The sequence below is a fragment of the Taudactylus pleione genome, unplaced genomic scaffold (genome assembly GCF_031769625.1).
Source record: "Taudactylus pleione unplaced genomic scaffold, aTauple2 ptg000039l, whole genome shotgun sequence".
NCBI lineage: Eukaryota > Metazoa > Chordata > Amphibia > Anura > Myobatrachidae > Taudactylus > Taudactylus pleione.
The window spans coordinates 239,514-259,755 of NW_028284441.1; the positions used below are offsets into that span (position 1 = coordinate 239,514).

Sequence of the window (20,242 nt, forward strand, 5' to 3'; positions counted from 1 at the left end):
TCTTTAGGGGGGTCCCTAGAATATTTCGCGAAAATTCCAGTTTTTTGGCAATACTTACCTTTCTGCCGGCTCCCGTTTTCGTTGATTTCTAATTGAATACAGGGATAAAGCGGGCACACGCCCGATACTTTATCCCCGGAAAACCTGCAATGTGGAGCGAAAAGTCAAGCACAAACTTTTCGCTCACAAATTGAATATGGTCCTAAGATGCAAACGGGACAAAACTAGATTAAGAACTTGTGCTAGAGAAAACTTTATAGATCAAACAACAATAAAACAGGATATTAGAGGTTTATTAGCAATAAACACAAGGTAACATTTTACATGAGATGCAAGATATTCGATTTTTAAGCTCCCTATTTCTAAAGACCTAAAATGTGGTGAATACTGGAGGTCCCCTAAGGATAGAAAAAAAAGTCAAGTCCTTTAAAAGGACATGTTCAGCTTTGTGTTTTATTTTTTAATTATACTTGATACTCCCAAATGGTAATTTTGGAAACATAAAACACTTTTTAATTTATTTAGTTGGTTAGATGCCCCCACTTAGAGTACTGGTAATAGCACATGCAGGTAAATCACTTTCCATCGTTAGAAATTATGAAATCTCCAGGTCCAATAGCTTTTTACTCTGAGGATTTCTAAACTGCTTTGAGTATATTTACTAACGTGCGGGTTTTTAGAAGTGGAGTTGTTGCCCATAGCAATCATTTATCTAGAACCTTCTAGAGGATATTAGCTAGAACTTATTGGTTGCTATGGGCTACATCTCCATTTCTAAAAACACGTACTTTAATAAATATACCCCCTGGTGTTTACCCAATGATGACAAAGGCAGCCAGGTAGAGGAAGAGGACTGCATCTGACACTACATAGGATGACCAACTACAAAACAAAACTCACACAATGGCTATGTACATAACTTTGGATCTATTAAGTATAATTTAGAGACAAAAAAGGTACAAAAGAGACTTGAGCTGGCCCAAACACTGAACAATGATGATTTAGCTCAGTTGATAACACGATTGTCGTTCAGTGCACGGATGAAAATGATAATCGTTCATAGCCTGAAAACAGCTGAAAAACAGTCTGTATCGTTTGATTATCAAACCTGTCCGATCCTCCTATCAATCAGGCGTCTCGAGACAGTGAATGGATATCACTTCCATACATCTTGCAGGCGCTCCGATTACAGAGTCATGGTTCCTCCCTTGGTAACTGTCGGCTGCACTAGTGTACTGTCCATGTCCAGCATTATCCTCTAACTCTTAAAACTAAAAGTTCAGAGCAATTATATCTTGATATCAGGAAGTAGATTACAGCTGGTTATGATGTCAATCTTCTCAGCTACTCCTTTCAAATCTTCTAGGGCAAGTCGGATGCTGTGGGACGCATTAATAATACCATTTTGGGAGTTGTTAAGCTGACTGGTCAATGTTCGGATCTCATTCGTGGTCGTATGATAGACCTGACGAATGGTGTTGCTGACATCATGGTATAGACGAGCATTGCTTTCCAGAAGTTTCTGCTGTAGTAGTGTGCTGTAACGGCCTGGCTGCTGTATATTCACAATAGGTTTCTCTTCCATGCCAACTGGAGAACCTTCCTGCTCGTTCCTGATTACCACCAATGGAGGTAAGTCCTTCTCCAAAGTCTTGGAAAGTTTCTCATTTCTCTCAACATCATCATCCTCCTCCTCATCAGTCTCTGAGGCTTCTCCTTGGATTTTCACACCACAAGTACTAGAGAATGATCCAGTTGGGACTGAAGTCACATACATCTCTTCCTCATCATCAGTTTCAGATGCTTCTCCCTTTACAACAGTTTGTAGACTTCGAGAAGACATCTTTGTTAAAACCGCAAATTGGCTGAGAAACAAAAAAAAAACAAAACCTAAAATGTTAAACACATATGCAGATGACTTTTAGTTTACAAATAAATGAAAGGACACTCATTCATACCTTTACCATAAAGTTTTGTCAGTTCACCCCTCCCGATTAGTAAGTAATCTCTTACGTGCATTAACAACATCGGAGCCAGCACTTAAGATGGAAAGTGCCATTTACCGCAACTGAACTCCTAACATTAGGTGCAGTAAACCATCTTCCGACTGAACTGCCGGGTGTGATGCGGACATTTGAACAGCTCAGGGCACTCATTCCCGGCACTATTCAACATCACATTCAATTGAATACCCCCAAATGTTTGGTACTTATGTTATGGAATGCCATATTTATGCTGGGATACCCTATTACTGTGAAATGATTCTATGTTTACCATGTTTGGCACTGCGGACACTTATAAAGTCGCTGCCTTATATATAAAAATACATTTTTTATAATCATTTTTGTTTTAAGATAACCCCACCCTCTAATTATCATTCACTCTCCTTCTACCCTTAGCAGCCGATTTTTAAAAGTTAGGCTATCACGGCGCTAAATGTGCTATTCTAAATGTGCAGTGCGCAACTGAAACTAGCAAGCGAAAATGACAGGAGTAAAGAGATTGTTGAGCAGGAACACTAATAAGAAGCTGCAAGCTCCATGCACCCATCAGTCACACAATGCACCAGAAAAATAGTTGCATGGAGCAGGCCCTGGGGCCCAATCAGAGTTGCAGTGGGTGATTTTTTTTTCCACCCTAACCATCAATGTAACTTCACATTTCAGGAGGGGGAGAACAAAGGGTATGCTGTCGGCATTTGGGCTGTACAAAGAGGATTAAGATATGCGAGGAATAATCTCAGCTGACTTTAGTGTTTTATATTCTGACCAATGATGACTCCCTTTACAGTGGGAGAAAAGGAAGTGGAGCTGGAGACTGATCATGGAAGGGGCAACAGTCTGGCAGTGCTATAATAAAGCAGCTGGCAGGTGAATGAATGTCCATAGACATGCTACGGTGTTCATAACACAAAATCACTTGTCCTCACAACATTAATACTATGCCTTAAACTGGCCACACATCTACAGATTATCTGTCCAACCAGCCAACTTGTTGATTGGTTGGAATGAAAATCTGGTAAGGAATGAAAGCAAATGACAATCAGCAATTTGCTCCCAAACGCCGGAAAATGGACAAAAAATGTTGTTTGAACAAATTGTTTAGATCAAACATTTAACAAACTTGTCTGACGACCATTTTCATCTGTTTTCTGGCATTTAGGAGCAAATTGCTGATCATCAGTTACTCCCATACCTTACCAGATTTTCATTCCAACCAATCAACTAGTTGGCTGGTTGGATGCAAGTTGGTCTAGTGTGTGGCCAGCTTTAGTATAAAGATCCTTTAACAATAACTGTTTCTTGTAACCTAGTGATAATTTAACCTTGGTACATATTTAGGATATTCCATATCAGCCATATTCCACCCTAAAGATGAAATAGCGATGATGTGTTTTTTAAGACATAATACTAAATAAAAAGTTCTCATTTACTATATGGGCAATCACACCTCTCAACATGTAGTCTCAATGTGGAACCTTGGGTTCCTTTACGTGATGGCTGCGGATAAATCCCTTCAGTAGATGTACCCTGACATCATTAGTTACTGTCCACGTTGACACCGGATTGGAAATAGTAACCTGTTGCGAGCGGAGCAAGCCACCATGCCCGAAGTGTGGCGCGCGAAGCAAGCCTGCGAGGGCACAAGTTTAGAAAATAACAGGCCATGGAACAGCACTTCCGCCCTCACTCCACATCATGTCTTGTAAACTCACTAAAGGGGACTAGACACAACCTTTACGTCAAAGGTTCCCAACCGCGGTCCTCAAGACTCCCCAACAGTTCAGGTTTTAGAGCTATCCATGGTTGAGTACAGGTGTTAAATCAACTTGACTGAGGAACTAATTAAGTCACCTGTGCTCAGCCATGGATATCTCTAAAACCGGAACTGTTGGGGAGCCTTAAGGACCACGTTTGGGAACCTCTGCTTTACATGATGGACACATGTACTGGTATCAGATCAGCACCAGTTTGCAAGGGCTGGTAAGAAAGACACCCAGAGGATCACATGGACATGGATTTGAATACAGAAGTAAGTGCAGCAGGGAAAGGACTCATCATATACACTGCAATTATACCTTCCAACATGACCCGTTCCAGTAGGTACTAAATGCTCTGCTCCTGGACTTCCTTCTTAATTTATGATTGCAGCCACCTGTGCTGAAACACCTTTCTCATCAATTACCTATTTCAACACAGGTGGCTGCAATCATTTACTAAGTGGGAAGTCCAGGAGCAGAACATTGTGTATCTGATGAAAGGGGTCATGTTGGAGATGGGCCGTCTCTTGGGTAGTTCGACCAGTGCGGTTGAACAGGGGCACTAACCCATAGAGGGCGCACCCCTCCCCAACATCCCGATTTCAGCGGGACAGTATAGTCCCGCTGTCCAACCGTAGGCCGAAGTGGGCCGCGGGTGGTAAAATTGGGAGGTTGGGGACCCCCACCGCCGCCAGTACCCCAGTGTAGCTAAATGGATGCTGCACGGCATCCATTCAGTGTCGGGAGAGGGCTGGGCTTACCCCCAGCCTGACGTTATTTGGAGGCGTGTCATGCGGGCCCACCTCCAAATAAAGTCACTTAGGGGGCATAGCCTATGGTAATTAGGCCACACCCCATTTTCAACCACGCACGAATATTGGGCACAGTTAACAGACCCCTGGAGCTAGCCCTGTGTTGGAGGGTAGGCAAAAGTAAATTACTACCTCGCCTCTGACATGACCGATTCCACCAGGTACATCCCCCCTAATGTATGATTGCAGTAACCTGTGTTGAACTAGTTAATTGATGGGAAGAGTGTTTCACCACAGGTGGCTGTAATCATACATTACGTGGGAAGTACACTACAGACAATGGACCACAGAAAGCGAATGCAGAGAGTGGGGAGAGCCGCTGCGTGGTAGATGGACAGAAGCATTAGGACATAAATTGGGACAGTCAGTATATGTGCAGCACTACTACACCCAATAAACTCCCTCACCTGATCGGGTAACTGATCAGTGGCAGTGAGTCAGATTCCCGGAAGCAGAGTAACTCCGGGCGGAAATGGCTCCTCCACCAGTGCTGCGCGGGCGGAAGTAGGGCTAAACTTCATTATACATTAAAAAAACAAAAACATGACGCAGCCTGGGGTCCGAGCGCCAAACGAGTCGGCGGTGAGGGCTGGTATCTCTCCCCCTTTGTACACGCGAAAACACCGGAAGAGACGTTAAAAAAGAAAAAACGTAAATTCTCCCAGAACTAATCGGGCATCACGTGCCGGGAAACGTGATGCGCTGCGCCGGAAGTAGGGCACGCTGCGCCGGAAGTGGGCATTGTATAACCAGGAAATAACGATAGGAGTGTGAAGAAGTGTTTACAGAATCGCCTTCATTATCTCCCACACAATATTCTTATGTGATATATATTCTCCTGTCTGCTGCTGCGTGTCACTGTAACTGCTCTGTGAGAGTTACCGCACTGCCATATGCTGCAGCAGACCTCCTACACTACTGTACTGTGATTCCATAGCTCAGGGCGGAGGATGAGATGATAAAGGAGAAGTATACATATATAATACACCTAAGGCTGCAGTAACTGGTAGCACTCACTGAGCAGCAAGAGCTTCATTCCCCGTCCAGACATGGCTGACGAGACCTTATTTGCACTGTTACATATGGAGATGATCTCTCACGCACACAAGAGTGCTGGGCAGGAGGAAGAGGTAAGGCAGCTTCTTCAGAGGTATGGAGGACATTGCTGGGACCCCTTACCATAAAAAATTGGGACCCTACTCCGCAGTTTCTGGGCTCCATCACAATTGATACTTTTGAGCTCCCCATATGCCATGAGACCACCCCACATGCCCTACAGATACTGTACACCATGGAAAGACACAAGTAGCAGTTGGGGTAGAGCTGGGTGTTAAGGCAGGAAGAAGGGGTAAGGGCATCAGTGTTCTCCCCAGAATTTTTTTTCCAGCCGGGTGGCATCGAAAAGTAGCCGGGTGTGTGCCTTCACAATTATGTGCGTGCCGGGAAAAGGGGTATCTCTCTTACCAACCAGCCCGACAGGTCTCAGGCTGCTCCCCCACTGGCTCTCAGTCAAAAATGCTCATTATGCAGTGCCCCCTGTATTTGTGCCCTTTATACAGTGCCCCCTGTAGTTTTCCCCTTTATGCATTGCCCCCTGTAGTTTAGCTTTGCCCTTATGCAGTGCCCTCAGGCTGAAGTAGTGCCCTTATGTAGTGCCCCCAGACTGGTCCCTTATGTAGTGCCCCTAGGCTGGCCCCTTATGCAGTGCCCCCAGGCTTAAATAGTGTCCCTTATGCAGTGCACCCAGGCTGGCCCCTTATGCAGTATCCCCAAGTTTAAATAGTGTCCGTTATGCAGGTCCTGGCCCTATCCTAGCCCGGAACTTACCTTTACTTGCTGGCCGCTCGCGCTCCCACTTGCGCTGACTGGATCTAACTAGATCCAGCAGGCGCGCGGGTAGGCTCCTCATGTCGCAGGTGACGTAATGATGTCACCCGCGCAGTGCATCACTGGGAACGTTTGCCTCTGAAGCGATTGGAAGCTTCTTTAGCCTCCGGTCATTTCAGAGGCCAGCGTTCCACAGCGGGGGTCGGCGGGGGAAAGTGCCGGACGGTAGGCTGTTGCTGCCGGGTGATGCGCCCGCAGAAAACAGCCTGGGGGAGAACCCTGGGCATACATTGCTGGGGGTGACTGCATACAGCAGTTCGGACAGTGCTTGGGGGCAAGGAGGAGACTAGAGCAGGCAGTACTGGGGGTAGGTAGGGGATAAGAGTAGATGGAATGGGTATGTAATGCTGGCTGTCAGGATGCCTCCTGTCATAATACCGATAGCGGCAACCCGATGGGTGTTATCCCTAACTCCCCCTAAACCTAACGCTAACCCCGCTAACTTACCTAAACCTAACCTGCTTGGCTAACTCTACGGGCGCCCTGGCTTACCTATGTTTGCGAACACGTCCTCCTGGTTCCGGCGTCGGGATTAAGATAGGCTTTGGTATTTCGACGTCTATCTTAACTCCCTTGTCGGGATTCCAACGTCGGGATTGAGACCGCCGGTCTCATAACTACATCCCAGGGTAGATAGCAGCTGTTGCACTACTGGGGGGGCAAGGATGGGGTTAGGGGGAAAGGACAGAGGTCTCAGACGGCGACTGGATGAGGAGACTCTTCCGGTGGTGATTAGATGAGGAGATGGTGATTGGCTGCAGGACCCGCTCATTTTTAAAAACCAAGTCCCTCACTGCCTGTAGTGTGTAAGAACGCTCTATAGCTCGTATTTTGCTATCACTGTACAGTATTGCTAGTAAGGTTTGGAGCTGTCATACGCCCGGTCCTCCCTCACCCCCGAAACTGATCTTACTTACCCTGTGTAGTCTGCTACAGTATGTAGCGGCCATCCGTCACGACGGGGAGTTGCTCCCACTGCACGTCAGTCTCAGGACCTTAGCACATTGTTTTATAGCTATATGATAAAGAGATACTGATCCTTTATATATTTGCTTCCCTTACACTGGTCTCTATTAATGATACGTATGGTTATAATAAATGTTGCTGGCTTGTTGTTTTGCTTCCTTAAGAAAGAAAAGTGTGTGTGTGTTTTTAAATGCAAAGTTTTATTGGCTTACCTAGCAAAATAAAATGTGTTTTTACAGGATCAAGGGAAGCACATACGAATCTTAGAAGGTATGGGCTTCCGCGTGGGCCAAGGACTTATTGAAAGGTAATTATGGTAATTGCTGCATCCTTTCCCATCAGTTAGAAACTTGTATGATGGCAGTATCAGAAGTGTAATGCAGATATAAAATATGTTAATAAGCCTCTTAAATATGCATTGTAGTGCGAGCCCCTGGATTTTGCATATTACCTGCAATCTGTGTTTTCGATATCCTATTTGATGCTGATAGTTTTCGTAACATAGTAAAAGTGGAGACACATGTTTATCCCATTCACCTTTCTAAACTAACTGAGCAAAAGACATCTTCAACATTGTGACACTTGTATAATGGATTTTTTTACTCCCTCCCCTAGATTTACAAAGGATAGTCCTTCATTCAAAGATGACCTGGACATTATAAAGATTATATGTAAGGATTTCTGGACAGTCATTTTCAAGAAGCAGATTGATAATCTAAGAACAAACCACCAGGTATAAAAGGGCTGTGGTTCCATTACAAAATATTTCTTTTGGGTTTATTATATGTTAATAATATCTCCCCAAAAGGTTTTCTTCTACATAATAAACATTATCTGGTCCTTGATGTTGTAAAGATAGCATTGGGCTTCATATACAAACTGAAAATGCAGTTATGCAACGTATTGAGGCCATGGCCAATGCTCATATTGTCCCTAATCCACTTCTGGCTACTCTGTAAGTTTTCTATATTGAAGTCCTATTTTTTATGTGAGCAAAATAACCGAATAATTGTCCTCCTGGGGGCAGCTGTTTATTTTGGGCGCCCATACGTTCAGTTGTTTTGCTGATGGGAGAGAGTGCCGTGGGTGGCCATCGCTTATCGCGCATGAATTGGGCACCCAAAAGCCTGACTTTGGACAGATTTCTGCTCGCCACCTCAGGATGGTGCAAGCAGAAATAATGGGCGCTCGAGTCCATCGGCACAAACAATTGAATTGCTCCCGGTCACTTTAGATGGGAGCTGCGGCAAATGCTAAACAATTGAATTTCTCCCTAAAAGAGCTTTGAGAATCTTATACATATCTGTTTTCCTTTGTATAGGGTACGTATGTCTTGCAAGACAACCGGTTTCTTATTCTGACTCAGATCTCTTGCAGTAAACAATATATAGAGGAAGCGCCAAAGGTACATCCCATTAGTCAATTGTCAGCAATTTTATATATAAATTTTAAATATGGTAATTTCTTATCTTAACAGTGTCTCACTGTTTTTCAGTTTCTGGCTTATACATGTGGACTCATCAAAGGTGCACTTTCAAATTTAGGAATCAATTGTACAGTTTCTGCCGAGGTACCAATAATGCCAACATGTAAGTCATAATATCACAGTTATGCAGAAATAAACCTGTTGTCTACACACAGTGGAGGTAGCATTATTGTGACGTATAGACATGTGAATGTAGCCTATCTGTCATTATTGTTAGCTATATTGTTATGGCGCCAGCATTGTATGCTGCACTGTGTGGAGAATGATTATTCATTCACAGTAGTTCTTGCCCCACTGAAATTTACAATTTAATTTACCTATCCTACAGTAGTCTCACAAATGTATTTCTTTGTTTATTTTTCTAACTCCCTCCTATTATGTATCGCTTTCCATAGCATGCATACATCAACACACTGTGGCCACTTTAGTTATAATCCATTTAGCATACATCAGGGGTATTCAACATGTGGCTCCCCAGCTGCTGTGGAACTACACATCCCAGCATGCCCTGCTGGAGTTTTATCCTGCCCCAATGGCAAAACTGGAGCAGGACATGCTGGTATGTGTAGTGCCCCAACAGCTGGATGGGAATCATGTTAAATACCCCTTACCTACATGTATGTTTTTAGACATAGAACAGGGGTCAGGGAACTTCTTTACCTTTTACCCCAAAATATATTTAGATACGCCAACAATACCCCCTTGATTTGAAAGGAAGGATATCATATAGTAGTGCCCCCTTATAATGCCCCCATATAGTGCCCCTGTAGTGCCGCTTGTAGAAAAAAAGCCACTTACCTGTCCGCCCGGCTGCTCCTCGGAACTATGGGAGAAACGTTCAGAAGGGAACTCCAGCCTCCGGCTAACGCAGCGCTGCAGGGAAGGAGCCGGGCGCCCGCTGGTAATAACATCTCAGCGGGCGTCCAGCTTAGAACCTCCCTGCGACACAGCCGGGCATGCATATGAATCATTCTATATTATAGAATGATTCATATGCATGCCCGGCTGTCCATCCATTACCCCCAGGAATTACATTTTTACCCAATGTGGGGTAATTTACCCCTGTTCCCTGACCACTGACAAAGAAGAAACCTACATGAGCACAGGGAAAACATACATAATCCATGCAGATCCGCTAGGAACTAGTGACATTGGGCCTAATTCTGAGTTGCATGTAAGCAAATACAACTCCGGGTGCCCACTGCAAATGCAGTGCTAATGAAAATCCACATGCTTAGAGGTGTACACAACAATGCGATCACACCCTCCCTAATTCTCTGTCTGCAAGAGTAGCCATCATTATTATCAGCATTTACGGCTACCCTATGCTATTTCCAAGAGATGTGATTGAATCTGAAATTCCCAACACACCCAAAAAACTGTTCTCGCGTGCATTCACATTGTTGCTGCCCAGTTGCCTCCGACAAATGTCCATTTAGTGGCCGCAGAGAAACGACTAGGAACGTACGTATCTGAATCGCACGTATGCACACAAAGATGCGTATCCAGCCCGTGACCTATGCGCAGTATGCAAAAAACAAACGGTAGATGCGGCTGCATTTTGATTTGTGTGTGACAGTCTCTTCCTTTTCCACCAAATTTCTTGGCTATTCCACAATACTTAAAAATATACATAATAGGGTAACATTAAAAAAAAATAGTAGTATTTTTTTTTTAAATAAATAATAGCAGGGCATTATGGTATCACAGAAACCTTTTAACAAACTGATTTACAAAGAAAGCAAATGTGAAATCCCCAAAACTCCATATTTTGGAAAAACATTTTCAGTATTGGGAAGTCCTAAAGTAACACAGACAACATTCTCATGAAGAAAAAAGGGAGGAAGCTGATGCACACTCTAAGTACTAAGAATAATAAATCTAAAAAATACCTGATGAGGTTCACCCTGAAGTGGTAGGTGGGCAAACATCTTTGGCCAAACATGTACCAAGAACCTCTATATAACACCATGTTAATTGATAGTTTATTATATATTTTTTATATTTATCATTCTTAGTACTTAGAGTGTGCATCAGCTTCCCCTCTTTTATCTGCAATAGAACTACAGGTCTCAGCCTGGTAGCACATCTGATAATGTAATTAGGTTGTGCACAGTAGCGGCTCCAGGCACGGGCAAGCCGGTCCGTCGCTCGGAGCGCTACTGTTTCCGGAGGGCGCAGGAAACGTCCACCTCCCTCCCAGCGCTATAGGACATATTTACGCTCAGGGGGAGGGAGCGGAGGAGGGAAGGGCGCAGCACAGCCTAGCGCCGGCGCTGGTTGTGCAGCCCACCCACCCCCTTATTTCAACATTCTCATGAAACAAACTGGACAAACTGCTAAGGCTAAGCAGCCATGACATCAAAGTAGATTGGTGGTGGGTAACTCGTGGCAATCATTTTTAAAAGTCACTTGGGGTAACCAATTTCCTTTCTCTCGAAAAGTCCTACTACCAAATTGCAGTATGCGTAGGTTAGTACACAGAAATGTAAGCACTGAAGACAGCCTTAGAAAATGTTACAGTAGACCTAATGGGAAGTGATTTGAACTTTGGACCCCCTTTTTGTGAGTATATAGGTAGATATCTTTCCAGGGTGGCCTCTTGTATGGTTTGTAACAGATAAATGAGTACCGCAGATTTAGATCTAATATCTTTCATGCTTCTCATACCTCTAAAATACTAACCTAGTGTTTTTGTTCTTTCATTTAGGTAAATTCCATATCATCATCTCCAAGACATAGTGAAATATCCATCTATATTTTAAATACATCAGGAAAAATCTTTAATGCTGAACATAAAATGTAAACCAGCAATATTTGCTATGCAATGGGATTCAAATATTCCAAAATGCTGTTACAAGATGTAGCCTTTCCTTACCACATACCAAAAAGTATATAATTCTGAGTTAAATCTCAGCAATGTACTTTTTATTAAGTAAAACAGGGACATGCAATGTACTTTTTATTAAGTTAAACAGGGCCATGTTATGAATCCATATGGATATTATGGGATCGAGGTCACCAGTCTAAATCCCAACGGCTGAATCCCGACAAGGTAGTTAAGATAGGCATCGAAATATTGACACCTGTCTTAATCCCGAGGCCAGAACACAGAAGGACGGGGTAAGTCTGGGACATCCTTCGTGTTGGCCGTGGGGGGGTTAGGTTTAGGTTACATAGCGGGGTTAGCATTAGGTTTTGGGGGAGGAGGGTTAGCCACCACTGGGGGGAGGGGGGTTAGGCACAAAGGGGGGTGAGACTTAGATTTAGGTACCAACGGGGAGGGTTAGGCTACAAGCAGGGAGGGTTAGGGGGAGAAGAGGGGAGGGTAAGTATACTTACCCAACCCCTGTTGGGATACCAACCATAGGGATGCAGCTGTCAGTATTGTGACAGAAGGCATCCCGACAGCCGGCATTACATACCCATTCCGGATATTATTACTCAACCACCATTCTGCGGATTACTTACTTTGATGAATCGCTAAAGCCTCCCTCTTGCCTTTTTAGTCACTGCCAAGTTATTCAACAGAGGAATCCGCTGGTACCGTGATTGAATGTCAGCAGTGTTGTTTTGTGACTGTACATGCAACATCCATTTGTGATGTTTACCTGTAAATTAAGGGATGGGGTTGATTTGGAGATTTCACCCAATAACCTGTCTACAGCACTGTTTTTTTTTTTCCTTAAGTCCTATCTTATCACTTACTACTGTTCTCCTGTACATTAAACTGTGATTTTTTTTTCCCCCTTTGTTAGCTTTATAAGCCTGCACTGTTTTGTAAAGTGTCTTTCTCAATTTTTTTCTTTTTGTCAATAAAGTTTAGTTTAATATAAGTCTCATTGGTAGTTTATGCATCTACTGAACATAGTGGTGATCATGTGTAAGCATACATGTATATAAAGGTAACTTTATATTTCTAGGAAACAGTCATACTCTCCGGGTGTATGTCATGTTAGCTGAAATACGGCCCAGAAACTGCATTTCATTCACAGTGAGGGTTGAAATGCTATGACTGGAGGAGGAAAGGATGGAGGGTTGCTATGTTATAGCTGGTGGAGGATGGGGAGGGATAAAATGATATGACTGATGGAGGATGAGGAAAGATAAAGATTAGAGGAATGTGGGATATTGGGAAATGCTATAGCAGCAGACTGGGATGGAGAGATGAAATGTAGGTGGAGGAGAATGGGATGGAGAGATGAAATGCGGGTGGAGAATGGGATGGGGAGATGAAATGCAATGGGTGGAGGATGGAGATATGAAATGCAATGGGTGGAGGATGGAGATATGAAATGCTATGGGTGGAGGATGGAGATATGAAATGCTATGGGTGGAGGATGGAGATATGAAATGCTATGGGTGGAGGATGGAGGGATAAAATGCTATGGGTGGAGGATGGAGAGATGAAATGCTATGGGTGGAGGGGGGTTAGATGGAGAGATGAAATGCTATGGGTGGAGGATGGAGAGATAAAATGCTATGGGTGGAGAAGGGTAAGATGGAGAGATGCAATTGGTGAAGGAGGGTGGGATGGAGAGATGAAATGCTATGGGTGGAATGGATGGAATAAGTTCTGGTAGGATTTCTGAAGGTTCTGTACTGTCACTCATGTGACATGTTTTACTTTTTGTGTGTGTGAGATATACTTTTTCCATTTCATTACAGAGGATATGAGATATTAAAAAAAAAAATACGTTTGGAAAGCCCTGCTGATTTCCGTTGTCAAATGTGTGAATTATACTCCTTTTCCACTGCCACGATAACATGGGTTATTGCCGGGTCGCGGCTCGGAGTAAAGGGTCGAGTGACCCGGGAATCTGACCCTGGTTGCTACCACAGTTGAACCTGGTAAGGACCAGGGTAACGGAGCAGTGTAAACGGCACAACCCAGGTTATCGGACCGAGGGCACGCCAAAAAGCCGCTGATTGGAGCTTGTAAGAAGTCACACCCACTTTTTATGACCTCATCTTTGTGAGCCTGAAAAAAGGCAATTTCTAATGACATACAAACCGATCCAGCACTCAATCCAGCATCATCGGTTCCAATCCGATTTTGCTCATTCGTTCAGTATTATCAACTCGAGTTCTCATTCCAACCTGCTGTTTCATGAAGACATTTCATTCTTGTTCTCGCCTTCGGGCCCATCATCCTCTGCAGCTCCTACCTCCTCACAGCAATACATGAGGAAGTTCTGGCTCAAGCCACCCAGGTTTATTCACACCACCTCTTCAGCCTCCCACGCCTGTTCCAGCCCAAACCAACCCTCAGGCATGACAACTGCAATGCCCTCTACCTTGGTCTGCCAGCAAAAGAATTGCACCGTTTGAAGATGGCACAAAATGCAGCTGCCAAGCTATTAACAAAACAGCCCTGTAACAAAATGCAGCTGCCAAGCTATTAACCAACCAGCCCTGTAACACCCATTCTCTACTCCCTTCACTGGTTGCCGATCAGATGGCGAATTGTTTTCAAGATTGGTTTACTGACTTTCATAGCCCTACATAACCAGGGCCCAAGGTACTTGAAGCAGCTTCTGATCCCTTACTGTCCCACTCGATTACTGCGATACGTTGACGAAGAACAATTAACCGTACCTAGGCTCTCCTGGAATTCTTTTGGGGGTCGAACTTTTGCATCTCCGACTCTACGGAAGTCGCTTCACCGCACAGTTCGAGAAGCCTCCACTTTAGAGTCCTTAAAAAATACACTCAAGATTTTCCTGTTCACCCAAGCATTTCACAAATGTCCCTTGTTAAGCTTGTTTTGTATTTTATGCTGTAAAGGCAAATGTAAAGCACTTGAGTCCTATTAGGAGAAAAGTGCTATTTAAATAACATATTATAATCCAATCCATGAGACGATGAGCTGTGTGTACACACTACACAATGGTCATGCGGAGTGGTCGCAGGTTCCATTATTGCATGATGGAGTGTACCCAGCTTAACATGCCAACATATTATAAGATCAGAATTATTTATAAGTAGAGATGATCGGGTTCGAATTAGTTTGGATTTTCCCGCCAAAAATCGGGTCTCAGAAAGAGGCAAAACGTCATCTTTCATGGACAAACATCATCATTCCTGGACAGACAAGTCCAGGAATAATGATGTTTGTCCATGAAAGATGACGTTTTGCCTCTTTCTGATACCCGATTTTTGGCGGGGAAAATCTGAACTAATCCGAACCCACTCATCTCTCTTTATAAGTAACTGTTCACATGATTGCTTGAAAATAGTGGAGGAACTAAGAGACCAAGGAGCTTTTTGAAGCACCTTCTTCAATACCAGTGGCTCTCAACCCTCAAGTTTTCCTGACAGGTCATGCTTTGAGGATTTCTGTTTGTGGAAGCCGGTGGGATAATAACTGATCCAGCAATATAGATTATCTCAATTCTGTATGGTTATAGAAATCTACAGCACATGAATGTCTAATTACATCCCCTTGCACAGTCCTCACAACCTCACACATTGTCTTTCTTTCACATCCTCCTGACATTTGGCCGACATTCCTCTATGACTGGATCATGCAGCCAACCAAGAAACTCTGCAATCTGGCTGGACCAAATTGCAATATATAGCACCTATCCTTGTGTATCAATGCCTATTTCCCTATAGATTGTAAACTTGCGAGCAGGACCTTCCTACCTATATATCTGTCTGTTATTACCCAGTTTTGTTCTATTAATGTAACCAATTGTAAAGCGCAATGGAATATGCTGCACTATATAAGAAACTGTTAATAAATAAATGAATGTTGGTGGTACTTGAGGACTGGAGTTGAGGACCCTTGTGTTTTACTTTTGTTTCTCTCCTATACTCATAGTTCCACAATGAAATAGTGAGAGTAATGTTAATGAGATGAATGTTTAGTAACCATCCAACTTACAAAACAGCTGCCCAGTAAACAGATGTGATTGTATAAGCAGGCAGACTAAGGATACTGAGACAGCGATGGAAGGTTAGGGGGCAGCAAGTGGTAAAACAGTTTATAATATATATATTTTCCCTTATGCAATGGTGGAAGTGACAATACTTCTAATTTATCTCCTTACCTATGGGCTGATTCAGGGGTGGATGCAGTTGAAGTCGTGACTGTGCCTTTGGCCACAGCTGCGACTGTCTTTAGTCAAATGCCACGGCTGATGGTCTTCCTATTGAGATGCCCACCAGCTGTTGCACTAAGCTGTATAAATGCGTATTAAGACACATCGAAGACTGCACAGCCCTATGGAGGCACATAGGGCCTGATTCACACTTGGGAATAGAGAGAGATATCTCTCAACTGTGAACCTGAACAAACCATATTGCAATACAAGGGGTGTAAATACATACATTTTTTTTACATGTGGGGTAAATACTGGCTGCTTTTGCATGTAGTCCACAAATACTGCACAGCTTTATTATTACTCTACAATTTAGATGTCAGTTTGGAAACACTCCTCCCAAATCTAAATCTCTGCACATTTTAAATCTTCCCCACCTGCAGTGCAGCATGGTTTCACCTAGATGATCCGTTGAGAGAGATTTCTCTCTCTATTCCCAAGTCTGAATCAGGCCCATAATCTCGTTCTGGACATGGCCGTCTTTAGAAGCAGTCGCTGACCGCGACATGTCCACGTCTGGTTAGCCACCCCCATGTTACCACCCATAAATGCCTGCCAAAACTGCCTCTCTCTGCATCATTCACTCTTCGCATGCACTAACCAATGTGTTTGCCCTGCTCACCTCTAATTGAATTGACCCCTTTTGACTGGAGGAGTATGGGGTGGCATCCAGCCATAGCATTTTGTCCGGTTGAAATGAATCAATCCATTGCTATGATGAGGGGGGAGATGGAGTGAGAAAATACTATTACATATTGACAGTTATTTATATAACAGCACCTTACAGAGAATAGTTTGTCATTCACATCAGTCCCTTCCTCAGTGGAACTTGCAAACTATGGGCCTGATTCAGAGAAGTACGCTAATGGCATTGCAGCTGCGTCTGTGTACGCAACTGCTATGCAAAAATATGCAAATGTCGCAGCCGCCAGAAGATGCATTGAGACACCCAACTGCAGCTTTGCAAATCCAAGCATCTGCGTAAGAAGTTGCAGCATCGGTCGCAGATCATTCGATTGCCACAGTCCTGAGTAAGTCTATGGCCCTGCAGAATGGACGTGGAAAGTGAGACGTCGGAGCCACCTTTCCTGTGTGCGGGATCGCAGGCGTAGGCAGGGACACGCCCTGAAAACGGTAGTGACGCGCCTGCATTTTTGTTGCCACTGCTCTTTACCTCCACCAAACGATGCTGGCCTGTCGACAGTTCACATTGCAAGTAGAAACTACCATATCTCCCAATATTACTTTATTGTGAATAGGGTCATGGTGGGCTTCAGAGCTAGTCTAACCCTCCCATCTTACAAAAACACCTGACATGCCTTTTTGAAATTTAGTGGTTGAAGCCAGGATCACCAAGATATTAATGGGTCTCTAGGAAAATGGCTACTTTCCGACCGATTAAGAGACCTATCGGTAAACAACAGTTTTCTCTCTAGTCCTCGTGAAGAGTTTAGGAGACGCCCCGCAGTAGTCACGCGACCTTGTTTGTCCAATCAGCGAGTAAGGAGGCCTAGTCTAGAAAAAGGTACGTAATGATTGTACGGAAACCGGAAGCAGCTAGGCGTACTTGCTTATGCCCAGCTCTCTGAGAGCTGCTGAGTCTCTGTGCCGCGTCCTTCTGAAGGGTGTGCGCTGTGATAAGTCTGATTCTGTCACGGACCGGCGCGACCTCACCAGACGTATGTGTATGTACCGCCGCGCAGCGCCTCCCCCAGTGCCCTGCCGCGATGTCAGTATGGGCCAGAGAGACACCCACCTGGCTCACCCCTGCATATCAATCTACGGAAGGGGATCTAGCTGCTTCCCCCTGCATAGAGCGGCAGCAGCGCACATGTGCCGCGTCATTGTTGATCTGCAGTAAGCGGGCTGCTGTCAGTGTGTAATTAGGGGGTTTCCTTCTGTTACTGGCCATAGGCAACCTGTGGCTTCTCAGCTGTTGTGGGTCTACAAGTCCCAGCATGGCCTGTGTGGATTAGCTCGTTAAGGCAGCTAGAGGCTGTTTTTTTGGGAGATGTTTGTGTGTAAATTATACTATACCAAAGCTCTGATTCTTTAGGGCTGGGATAGACAATAAGCGGCCCTCCAGCTGCTGTAGAACTACACATCTCAGCATGCCCTGCCATATTTTTGATCTTTGGTCATGCTGAAACTGTTGGAGGGCATGCTGGAATGTGTTGTTCAACAGCAGCCCTTGCTGTAGGGGCTCAATGTAAGCTGTTCCTAAAATCTGATGTTCTGGAGGCATTGCTTACGGAAGAGTATAGTGTTATTCTTGTATATATGAAAACTCACGTATATCAGTGTTCTCCCCCATGCTGGCGGTCTGTCCGTCTGTCAGAACATCCCTGCTGCACTGACATTTCATATAAAAACCTCAGCGCAGCCTGACTTATTGCCCGAGTCACAGTGCGGCTCACTGCCCGGAGATGCACCTGCCGTAAGGAGGATGCCGGCTACTGTCTTTATCTCGTCCCTAGCCTACCCAGTCGGAGCTGCACTTTGTCGGTAGGAGGATGCCAGCCTCCCCCTGTTCCCACCCAGCACTGGAGGAAAGAATTGCATCAGTCTTGCCCTTTTATAACTGGTACCTGCTAAACAGTAAGGGAGATGCGGGTGGGGGGGAGTTGCACTATGGGCTGCTGCTTACCTACTGTGATGAAGTTTGGTGCGCCCCCCCCCTTCCATCCCTGGCTGTGTTATAATGGTGACCCATATATATGGCCTCCCTGAACATTTCATTCCAAACCTGTGGTTATTATTAGGGAGTTGATCCTCCCTTTGCTGCTATCACAACCTCCACTACTCTAGGAAAGCTGTCCACAAGAGCATTAGTGCAGTGGTGCACTCTTGTTGGACAATAAGGTCTGGCTCGCAGTTAGATCTCAGATGTGGTGGTAGTTAGGATTTTCTTAACACCAAACCATTTTTTTGATGGACCTTGATTTGTGCACAGGTGCATTGTCATATTAAATATGTTTCTGGATGCACAGAAAGTATTTATATTTACAAATAAAGTGAACATATTTTTTCCAAGTATTCGCCAGAGAAGTCTATGCAAAGTTGTATCTGCTCAAACCACTTGGTGAAGCAACTGGACCAGTTCGAAGCAGGTTTGTCTTCTATATGCTGGGTGAAGGTTTCCACTGCAGCTTTCTCTGACTCAAATCTAATCCCACTCAACTTTGTGCTTGATTTGTGGGAATACAAAGAAGCTGCATGGGGCCAAATTTGGACACTATGGCAGATAACCAAGCTCCTGGATGCGTTCATGAGCATGGAAATGGCTTCCGGTACTTGCGGCAGGTATGGCGTGCTAGTCCCCAGTGACAGTGTGCTGCTGCAAGAGTGGTACCGTAGCTACATGACAAGTCTAGGCCACATAAACAACCTCCATTTTCTTGGCCACGCTACACTCACGTCAGAGCTTCTGTGGTGGCGCACCTGCAACTGAGGTCCACTGGGCCGACTGTTGTTTGGTCTTGGGGTTGAAACTCGAGATCCAGGATTTATCACCACTGATGAATTCCCAGACCTAGTTTGACTGACCGCCATTGAACCTGGCCAGCATGTTGCAGCTCCAAGTCATCCAAGCCGCCTCCTGCTCTCGCGTCAGCTGATGGGACACCCAGCATGCAGAAACCTTACTTAGGCAAATCTTTTCTTGGAGTATTGGCTGGATAGATCCCAATGAGGTGCCTATTTCCTTCTCTAAAGAGAACTATTACCCTGACATCCACCTCATCTATGGCCCGTATGGCAGCAACGTTGTCCTCTGTGATGGCGGACACAGGTCGGCCGCACCGCTCGTTGTCTTCCAGGGACCACCTCCCGCCGCTAAAATTCACACACAGTGGTTCGGGACGATGCTTGCTTCCTCTTGTAGTCGTAGAAGATCATGGCTCTCCAATGGCCTCTGTTGAGCTCCATAACGAGTTTCTTGAAGGAAATGAGTAAGATGTTTTCTTAGGCGTGCCGTGCTGCTTATATACGGACGTTAGTCTGAGATTACAGTTCACAACCAGACAGTCAGATTGTCTACCTATACACTGCATCTCCAGAAACTTATTGCACACTCCTCGTACAGGGGTCACTGTACATAGCTTTACAGTGGACTGGGGAAGCTCTAGTAAGGCAGAAATGTGATACTTGTCATAAAGGTGACATATGACAGTGCAATTTTGAAAGTCCCTGGGCTCTTCAGTATGATGCATTCTGCTGCTAATGT

The 20,242-nt window shown here is 44.6% G+C and overlaps 3 protein-coding genes across 12 annotated transcripts in view; 2 read left to right on the forward strand and 1 right to left on the reverse strand.

Annotated features, from left to right (window-relative positions):
- Positions 1–283: 283 nt before the first annotated feature.
- On the reverse strand, positions 284–5,244 carry BLOC1S3 (biogenesis of lysosomal organelles complex 1 subunit 3). 5 transcript variants are annotated; one of them, XM_088452790.1, is made up of 2 exons: positions 4,980–5,244; positions 284–1,865 (listed from the first exon to the last, which is right to left on the reverse strand). In XM_088452790.1, exon 2 carries the CDS (start codon positions 1,841–1,843, stop codon positions 1,289–1,291), a length of 555 nt encoding a protein of 184 aa, XP_088308916.1. In that variant the 5' UTR covers positions 1,844–1,865; positions 4,980–5,244; the 3' UTR covers positions 284–1,288. The 5 variants fall into 5 exon arrangements, with proteins under 5 accessions (XP_088308916.1, XP_088308907.1, XP_088308936.1 ...); XM_088452781.1 differs by lacking the exon at positions 4,980–5,244 and adding an exon at positions 4,705–4,720; XM_088452810.1 differs by lacking the exon at positions 4,980–5,244 and adding an exon at positions 4,079–4,101.
- Positions 5,245–5,247: 3 nt separating this feature from the next.
- Positions 5,248–12,112, forward strand: LOC148538550 (trafficking protein particle complex subunit 6B-like). The gene is made up of 6 exons (XM_088452833.1): positions 5,248–5,702; positions 7,665–7,732; positions 8,041–8,158; positions 8,747–8,830; positions 8,921–9,014; positions 11,622–12,112. Exons 1-6 carry the CDS (start codon positions 5,622–5,624, stop codon positions 11,651–11,653), a joined length of 477 nt encoding a protein of 158 aa, XP_088308959.1. The 5' UTR covers positions 5,248–5,621; the 3' UTR covers positions 11,654–12,112.
- A 5,454-nt stretch (positions 12,113–17,566) lies between these two features.
- The window catches only part of CLASRP (CLK4 associating serine/arginine rich protein), a 54,713-nt gene continuing 52,037 nt past the window's right edge, over positions 17,567–20,242 (forward strand). For 4 of the 6 annotated variants that reach the window (XR_015871823.1, XR_015871822.1, XM_088452843.1 and 1 more), the window contains exon 1: positions 17,567–17,702. Coding sequence is in view for 3 of the 6 variants with exons in the window: in XM_088452843.1 (XP_088308969.1) it covers positions 17,591–17,702 (112 nt within the window). In the remaining 3 variants the exon portion in view is untranslated. Of the gene's footprint in view, positions 17,703–17,790; positions 17,875–20,242 lie in introns of those variants that run through there. The other 2 variants (XM_088452854.1, XM_088452869.1) reach the window with 2 other exon arrangements.

Coding starts and splice junctions, on each gene's coding strand:
- LOC148538550 (XM_088452833.1), top strand. CDS start 5,622: ATGGCTGACGAGACCTTATTTGCACTGTTACATATGGAGATGATCTCT. Junction 8,159..8,746: donor ATCTAAGAACAAACCACCAG/GTATAAAAGGGC, acceptor TCCTTTGTATAG/GGTACGTATGTCTTGCAAGA. Junction 8,831..8,920: donor ATATAGAGGAAGCGCCAAAG/GTACATCCCATT, acceptor ACTGTTTTTCAG/TTTCTGGCTTATACATGTGG.